Genomic DNA, 9,749 nt, shown 5'->3' with positions numbered 1-9,749 from the left:
GGGCAGATGAAAGGGTGAAGATGGCCGAGTGATTGGTTGAAGGTTGTACATCAACAGCAGCCAATGGGGCTGTTGTGTGCGCCATGTGAATGGTGTTTTGGAAACACGAGGAGTGGAGCTGGAGGTTGCAGCCAGAGAAGGCAAGACAAAGCAAGGGCTGCTTTCAAAAGGTCAAGTGTGGGAATAACAGCATCACTGCAGGGCGCAGGACTAATAAACAGATAATGTCTAATCAGATTTGCATGAACAAACTCAGTTTGACGAGTCGAACAAACTCAGTCAAGTGTGGAGACGAGCAGGGAGTCGGACATAAACGCAGGCAGGAACAGCAAACAGGTTGATAGACAGGCGTTCAGACAGAACAGGACCTGCATATATAAGAATATAGTGATACTTGATAGAGGTTATGGGTTCTGTTGAAAGCTTGAGTGCAGGGAGTCAAATGTGCGCGTAGCTATTCAGTAGATAATCTCTGATGTGCAGCAATTCATATAAAGTTTAGTTCTTTTATCTCTTTCGGGGTGAGTTGAACAAAAGAGAGAGTCTTAAATCGCTTTGAATGAGAGAGACAGTGAGAGCAAAGTGAATGTGTAATTATTTAATGAGCCGCATCTCCTGCCCCGAGGATCTATCATTTTAACTCTGCTGCTTATTAACCATCGCCACATGCACACCCATACGTAGAGTATGTGAGCTCTATCTTTGAGAGTTCCCTTTCTCCTGGCACCCACTGTTACCCCCTGTCGTCTCCTCCCGTATTTGCTCCTCCCCATCTCCTTCTTCTCCCACCCTTAATATCTGTGTGTGTGTGTGTGTGTTTGTGTGTGTGTGCGTGTGTGTGTGTGTACCAGCTCATATATACCCTGAGCTGTGAAGTTGGGCAACAAAAGCTAAATGAAACCAAAAGAACCGATCGTAAACATGAAATGTTTATGCAATTGATTCGGCGAATGCATTTTGGTGGAATCGCATGCTGCCTTGATACATCATTGGAAATGTGTTTCGCAATCCAATAAAACCTCATATCCATTGCACCCAAAAGTCAGATGGAGCAGGTTGGAGAATATATTTATTTAATTGTGTTATTGTGAACAAATCACTTAAACAGACTACAATCAATAATGTGTTAGTTGTTCTCTCACATTCTGACTTCCATAGTCTGTGGGCTCAAAGCCTGTTTGTTACTGACCTGGACACATCGGCAGTCAATCACAGGGCTGACAGACAGCCACTCCCGCTCACATTCACACCTGCGGGAGATCTAGTGTCAACAAATAAGCTGACCGGCATGTCTGCAAACTGCATGTTTGCTGCCAAAACTGCAGTTCCTGGCATTATTAAGGGCATTTGTTTGCTTTGAGTGACAGGTGGGTGATGTTTCAGGTCACTGTCTGGGCCCGCCTCAGCTTCACCTGAAGATCCACCTCTGTGCCAATTTTTTAGAGTTAGTCTGTGTCGTCACTGCCAAGATGCCGACAGCTGGAAGCATCCACTTTGAGCTTCAGTAAAAACGTCCCGAGCCCCTCTTGCTGTGAGGACCTTCTTTACCCTCTTAAAAAACAGGTTCCGATAAGTCAAACAAAGAAAATGTATGTATATTCCCAAAGCAGCAAGCCACTAGTCACTCAAACAAGGGTTTAAGAGTGTATTGGGACTATTTTGTGCGATTCACTGGAAATGAATTACAGTGCCCATGTGCATCTTTATAAAAGGAACATGCCATAACAGTGTGCCTCGTCGATGTGTTTCAAATTGTTCTTGGACGACAATGGAGGTCGAAGTCACATAGATAGGATCAATTCATTGTTGGTCTCAATTGGATTTGTCGACAATGGGCAGAATATCACCAGAATCCTTCTATATTTCTGAATTGTGTACACGTCTCGTCGCGTGCTTCAAAGCAGCCTTGACCTTTTCCATCTGTAAGTGAGACCCTGAACACGATGTTTAGTTTCCAGGAGCTGATAATTCAGGGGAAAAAAGGCCGACAGTGAACATTTCGCTGCGGATATTCTATGTTGCTAACAGCAGACAGATTTGTTCAATATATAGTAAATATTTGTTTACTAATGCACGTCGTATATAAGTAAGAACAAGGGTTGCTCTATTGACTACATGTGAAAATAAAGCTTTAGAAGAAGAAAATGCTTCAGTCTGAATTTCCAGAGTAAAGCTGCTGTATCAGTGGGATACTGATTGCATTCATAGCATATGTGACACCCTCATGTTCTCCAGTGCATGTGTGTACAAAGAAAGCAGTTCCACTTTATTGCACTGATCAAACCGATCGAAAGGCTCGCTCTGGGAACTTTTATAGTCACGGGTGCAAATTCGGAGCCTCGCCAGACTTTTTTATTGTTCTTTTCTGGCTCCCTTTAGACAGATGCTTACAATTGCAGATCAAACCTTCCTCAGGCAGAGGGGCAACATGGAAAACACTGGCCTTTCCCTTTAAGATGAAATGGCTTCTAAAGGCTTTGTGAATGTGGCCCCAGGGAAGTGGGGGAGAGGCCAGAGGAGCAAGGCAGAGCCGATGAAGGGAAGATACTTGGAAGAGGCAAGACAATAAATACAAAATGGTTCAGCAATGTACAGTATCTAGTTGTATGGCCATTATTTAGCACAGGATTATGATAAGAACCCAATACTGACATTTTAACTGCAAATTAGACTAAGCTTAACCAGATCCCAAGGCGCTGTTACACAAAGGAGGAAACGAGGTTACAGAAAGCACAATGCAAAAATACAATAGCCCATGTTGCTTAGCCAAGAGAGATGGCACACAATCTGCCACACCTCCTTTCTTCCTCTATCTCCCCATCTCTCTCTCTCTTCATTGTCATCAAATAAGGACCCATGGGAGGACAGACCACCTGGTAACCATGGTTACAGGGATTGAGTGCCCCATGCGAGTACATTCACATTCTCTTACATACACACACACACACACACACACAGAAACATCCTGCACTTGGTAAAGATACAAATAGTTAAATATGTGTACATGGTGTATATCATTAATCTGTGAGATACACATTCTTCTAAGGGATTTGCTTTCCAGACTTTACTGACATTAGTGGTTGCAATGTGACTCATGGACAACTGGAGGTGTTAGTATCCACCGCCACATTCCAGTTTAAAGCATAGCCACTGTAATGACACACTATTTCATTTGTTACAGAAAAGAGAAGAGAAGAGAAGCTGTGATTACATTTACATTATTGACATTATAGGACCTGTGTATGTCTGGGGAGACAGAGAGATCGGAGAAACGGTAGTTGAAGAAGGGATTGTGCTGGTTTGAAAAAAAAAAAAATCAATCAGTTTAATCTCTCTGAATTTAAGGAGGGTGACAAATGACTTAACGATGAAAGAGGAATCGTAAAAAAAAAAGAGAAGAAAAAAAACTAACAGATGTAGCGTCCGCAACAGTGTGGCTAGTAATGTGAAAAACCAATTGTCGTGGCAACGACCAGAGAAGCAGTTTTGAGGTGCCAGGTGTTTATATGTCTGTCTGGAGACAGATTTAGTCAACGTGAACCCTTTTTAAAGCAACCTTTGAGACATACATCTTCTTCTATTCACATACAACTTAAAATATACTAATTTGCATGTCCATAATCTTCTGTATTACATTGATTTCCAAACTACAATGTAGTTTACAGTCGCAGCTTATCTGGCTGGACTTCACTGCCTCTTTATAAAATGGCACAAATAGCGCTAACTTAAGCGCTCTGCTTTTAACTGCTCATATGTTCAGACATCTGCCTTTTTCTTTGCTTTTGATCAGTGAACAATGTTTATCAAGTGATTCTCCCTCTCTGGGCCGAGAGACTTGTACATGGACTTCAATTAAACAATATTAGGCTGCGTACTGTCTCAGCATGACTAAAATAACTCCTCACTGGTAAATGTCCCACATAAATGAAGCACAGGCTTGGCAATGAAGAGTTGAGTTTTGATTTCAGCTCTTAGTTGATATCGTCTGTCACCCCACCTCCACTTTTCTTATTCTCTCTTCGGTATTCAACAAAGCCCAAATGTCATGAGAATTAATTAGAGGACAGGGGGGGGGACATTTCCTTGATAATTTTCATCTTTCTGCAGCCCAGGGATCTCTTAATATTGAGAAAGACATTCAAGAATCCGTTTCAGTCAGTCAGCCGGAGAACTGGGCCATCCATAAAACATGGTGGATTACACACAGAGACATCGTAGTAACAGATGTACCGCCTGGATGAAAACAAAACACACTTCAATCGTACACGTGGAGCACAGGGGCAAGCACGCAGGCGCAAACAAGACGCCATGAACATTCATTTGTGATTTATTTTTCACGCACGCAGAATTTGTCTCTCTTCCTCTGCTGTGAAATAATAAGCTCCACATTTCAGCGATTCAGACCTAGAGACATGTGTTGTTGGCCGAATTTTAGGGAGCGAGAGAGAGTCTGAGTGTGGACAGGCTGATTTAGTGGAAGATCTATCCAAAGTCAAAGCAGAGCAGCCTGCATGTATTCATATGGTGGTGTTTTATGTATACATTAACTCAGAACTGTTGATTTAATACAGTATAGGCCCAAGAAGTACAAATAATTCCAAAAAGAAATGAACCGCTGTGATTTGTGTGGTCTGGTTGATGCTGCATCACTCTTTCAGCTCTGGCGCGGTTGAGGCTTATTTATATGCATAGAGATGCCGACGAGCGGGTGTACATGCATAAAATCCCCTTTTGTCACTCTTTATTGTGATTCTTTCTCCAGGCATTCATTGTGGCTGGAGAAACACGATCCCCACTCGCCGCCACCGGTTCTGTAAATCTTAACCAGCAATTTTCTCTGTAAATAGCTAATGTACCCGGTCCAGGCCCAACGGGAGTTTCCTCCGATCTGACACATTAAGGTCAGCAAAGGTATAACAAACGGCCCAACAAATGCATTGCTTTTAGAGCAGTGAGATAAGGGGGGATGTAGTAGAAGACAACAGACATTTAGAGTGACATAAATGTTTTATCATTCCTCCCATCCGCAGCTACTATTTGAACTATGTTTCAAAAATAATCCTGATGTACAATTGATGGAAATCCTGCGTATGAATTAAGTGCTTAAACAAAACTATCAATTATTATTTCCTGTCATTTGCATTGATATTTCTCTAAATCACTCTCACCAAATCTTTACAGCACAAGCTCTTAAATACAGTGTTGTACTCATAGAATACACACACAACATCTTATTTTGGGCACCAGTAAATCGCTTAACTTTGGTTACTTATTTTGAGATTAGTTTCCTCAATCGACCACCACTTTATCAAATCCCTCCAATAGCAATCTGTATCACGTCATACCGACAGCTGGGGTGCCCAAACTTTTTTACACTACAGATAATTTTAGAATCACAATATTGTTAATAGACTGAAAACTGATTGACTGAATAATTGTGAGGCCCATTTAGGACATTTAAGGATATTGTGACACATGCATTTGGACCATTAAACTCTCAAGTTCTCTCAGATTCCCTCTTAGGTTTCTGTTTATTACCACTGTGTCTTGTGTTTTCAGCTCTTCCCCATCTTTCTCTCTCTCTGTGTTTGCTAGTGTGCGTGTGGTTTCCCTCTTCGGCTACTGCCTCCCGGATGGCTGCCAATCTGATTCACCTGTTCCACGCCGCACTCATCTACTCATCAACGCTGCAGTTTGCCCACTGAGAGTCCGGCTGCGGTGTAATATTCCTCTTTGGTGAGGAAGGTTCCTAACGGAGTGAAATGACCCAGAAGTATCTAAGTGGTCGCCATGATAAGTGCCGGTCGAATTCTCTAAATGCAAAGGAAAGGAGCTTCAATGCTTCCTTATTTAGCTCCTGTAGCATAGGAAACACTGGACCTTCCTTTATGAAAAGATTGCCCCACAATTCCTTGCGGTGGCAACATTTCAAGTGTCGTGTCATTCACGTTCACAAGAACAAACGATCATGACCGACAAACGCAGACCATTTAAATAAGGTGTTCCATAAACTATTGTCTGCATATTCTTATGATCAGATTATAATCTGCATATAAACCATAACAACATAAAGGGATATGAGACGTTGTTAGTGGGAGATCGTATTTAATTCAGCATGTTTGAAACTGAACAATGAGACAGTTTAGTAGCTTCGTACTCTGTGACAATCCCTTGGTTTCACTTTTATATTCTCCTTTCATTTATATTCCAACCTCGTTAATAAAGTAATTAAACCGGGTTGTTTATGTTGTTAATAAAGTAATACTACTCCTCATCTTTCCTTGACCCTGTGATGTTTTCTACAGAGGTCAAGGAAAAGTGGTTAGGAATAGACGTTGGGAGGGAATTTTTTTCCTGTATCTGTGTCATGTGGGTTTTGTCACTGCCTTGCCCCTTTAGTCCCGAGTCGATTAACTCCAATAGGAGAAGTGAATATTTTTCACAAGTCGCATATCTTCAGAACATTCTGACACTAAAATGAACTTTGTTTGAGACGTTTCTCAGTCACAGTAACACACTCAAATGAGATCTGGCAACTTACATTCACAAATGCCCTGTCTAACACATTTTTGTCGTGCTAAATATGGCTGTTAGCTGTGTAAATATCTAATGTTAGTAAAAGGAAATGTAATCAAATTATGCAAATACAATTTTAATCAGCTTTGAGCCATCCACACAATGTGTGGGGGGGGGCAAATATGCTATGAATAAGTAAGCTGCAGCAGATCAAACTAAAAGCAAACATGACAAACTGAACTCGCTAAATCAAAGATAAAAAGATATATACATTTTTAATAATTAATATTTTTTGATCTAATGTTTATTCTTGCTTGGTAGCAAATGGCCTGGTACCAGTCCACGGCCCAGGGGTTGGGAACCACTGTTCTACAGTTCAGCATTATATACTCGTACTTTGTGTTGCTGTACGGAAACACACTCATGACTCCAGTGTTGACGAGGACAGTGCAAGGATAATTAGTGTGGCAACGACCTTTGACCCTATTACATCCTGCCCTCGGGGAGAGAAACCCCACCACCCAATGACATCACCAGAGTGATGTGTTCATGTGGGTGCCTGATCATGAGTAACACGGTGCTGATGAATGAGCCCTGCTTTACACTGGTGTGACATTATTGGTTTGTTCTGAAAATAATTGACCTGCGTCATCATCAATGTGACCATAGAAAGTCCAGCCACAAACCACTTGGGTGTCATGGAAAGTTCCGTCACCACAAAGGTTGCGGCGGTCTTCTTGAATGTGGACCAGTTAATCAACATATGTGTTTTTCCAGCTACCAACAACAGACACGGGCAGTAAAGCTTTCCAGAGTTTAAAGAGAAGGATGAGCAGCCTTCGGACCTCAGGTTGGAGATGATATTGCCACGATTACGGCCGTAACTCTGGGGTTTATTTTTGTGTTTTCCCTCCGTCTTACCTTCTCTCTGTCTGTTTCATGTCGTGTCTGTTTCTCTGTGTATGTGTGCCTGTGCCGGTGGGCGTGGCAGCTTTCCCCCCCTCCCACCTGCTCATGGTTGCTGGCTGATTGAGCACACCTGCATCTAATCACTCATCAGGCTCTGGATATCTACCTTGGTTGTCCAGTCACTCATGGTTCTGTTACAGTATTGGACCAGTGCTGAGTTAGTCGGTGTAGTTGAGCCAGTGGTTTTTCCTTGTGTTGTTGTGTTTCCCTGTATTCCAGAAACCAGTTCTCAGCCTCCCAGCCACACCACCCACCACTATCTGCCATCTTCTCTTCAGCTTCGCTCGACGCCATTCCACAAAAACCCAACCTCATACCCCCTTTCTTTCCCTTCGTTGCAATAGTCTGCTTTGAAGGTCCCACTAACTCTGCTGAAACACACCATATCTAACACAATACTGGATCTGTTTTCTCTTACGTGGGAACAGACTAGTTGGAAGGGTGGTTGCTTTAGTATGTAAACCATCTGCTGAGTGGGATTAAGGTACTTTGAACCTACTCTGTGAATGAGCTTTTTTACTACTAGTGACATGAACACGGCTACAGTACAATGACTGTGAGATGATTGTTCAACTAACATGTCAGAAACACCTAAATAAAGTGCTTGAGTGCATGTCACAATTTAAACCCCTTTCATATTTTACAAGGCTCTATAATGTCTGGATTTTTATTTTTATTCTTACTACTGCTACTAATACAATGCTCCAAAACAAACTTCTCACATTGAAAAGGGTGCTACAATTTGAGAGTAAACCTCAGCATAGAGCAACATTTTCTCATCAACAATTTAAATTACAGCAAATCTGAACTACATTCACTCTGTGGGTTGCCAAGGCCTGTAGGGGTTCCTAGAGATCCCTGTGACACCCATGTACTATATATAAACATGAGCCCGATGAATAGTAGTCAATAGATAATTAGGGTTTATTTTTTTCCATTTCTGTTTTTGGGATGACCTGGTTGTTGGTTCATCCTTTTTCCCGGCCAAGTAAGAAATAAACTGCTGAGACCAGCAGAAAGAGAGATGGAGAGAGAGATAGAGAGAGAGAGAGAGAGAGAGAGAGAGAGAGAGAGAGAGAGAGAGAGAGAGAGCAGTTGAATCCATCTTTCAGTACTCTCCCTGCCTCTGGGCATTTCCCTGCTGGCACAAGATGTGTGGAGGCTGCAGCATTTTGAAACCTCCACCGTGCCAATGAAGTGTGTGTGTGTGTGCGTGTGTGTGCGTGTGTGTGCGTGTGTGTGCGTGTATGTGCATGCGTGTGCGTGTGTGTGTCTGTGTGTTCGTTATATGTTTGCAGAAGACCAGCCTGCAAGTGTGCATCAAATCATGTGTTTATATGTGTGGGTGTATATTTGCTGTCCTTTCTTTGCAAGTGTTTGTGTGTGTATGACTCACCGTCGTCCACACCAGATGCTTCACAGCCATCTTCATCATCACAGTCGTCTCCGCTGCCTCTCTCCATCTGTGCACTTCCTCCCTCCTCTTGCTCAACCTTTCCTCTGGTTTTGCTCGCCCAGCCGAGGTCCAGCAACAGCTCCTAAATAAAACACACATACACGGTCATGTTTTCATGTCCTTTGACTTCTCATCGAGCACCGTCATCAGGTCAAAATTTCAATTATTGTCACTCTATTATGACTTAATACTTTCAAAACTACATGAAGTACTGATCAGCCTCAGCTGAACTTTGTGTTTGAAATATTAGTATCCCAGAGCTGCTAGCGTGGCTGTCGACTCAGTTATTTATTTTTTACATTTGAGGCATTTGGCGGACCTGAGAATGAGTTACAGTGAGTGCAAAGGAGAATAAGCCCTCGCTCCTACATGAAAAAATGTCAAACAGTTGATAGTAATAAGGTCAAAGGTCAGGAATATGGCATGCTCTGACAATACAACGGTCAGGATACTGGAGCAATGATAAACGATAAAACAAAAAAATTATGTTTTTCTGTTTCCCACTAAAAGCAATAAATGACGACATGAACAGCTTTGTACAAACACCAAGTAACAAAAATATACAAACAATTCAGAGAGCAGACTAAGGGGTAATTGAGTTCAACTAATGAGGGATTAAAAAACAAAACATCCACTCAGTTCTTAAATCAAATATTTGGGTCTCATAAAGGACTAAAAAACTATAAAACACCAAAATGGGAGTTATTAGGTTTTCACACATACTGGACACAAGAACATATATAATTGGTTCACAGTATGACAAATGTGTATTGTAGAGAGTCAAGGTGGGTAATAAATAAATTCCAGC

The 9,749-nt window shown here is 42.0% G+C and overlaps 1 protein-coding gene across 1 annotated transcript in view; it reads right to left on the bottom strand.

Moving 5' to 3' along the window:
• LOC117730064 (glypican-5-like) overlaps positions 1-9,749 on the bottom strand; it is a 39,672-nt gene that overhangs the window by 5,816 nt on the left and 24,107 nt on the right. The window contains exon 10 of the mRNA XM_034531550.1: positions 8,882-9,023. Within this exon, the coding sequence (XP_034387441.1) occupies positions 8,882-9,023 (142 nt within the window). The remainder of the gene's footprint in view (positions 1-8,881; positions 9,024-9,749) is intronic.

Source organism: Cyclopterus lumpus, chromosome 4 (genome assembly GCF_009769545.1).
Source record: "Cyclopterus lumpus isolate fCycLum1 chromosome 4, fCycLum1.pri, whole genome shotgun sequence".
NCBI lineage: Eukaryota > Metazoa > Chordata > Actinopteri > Perciformes > Cyclopteridae > Cyclopterus > Cyclopterus lumpus.
This window is presented reverse-complemented; position numbering and strand designations above follow the sequence as displayed.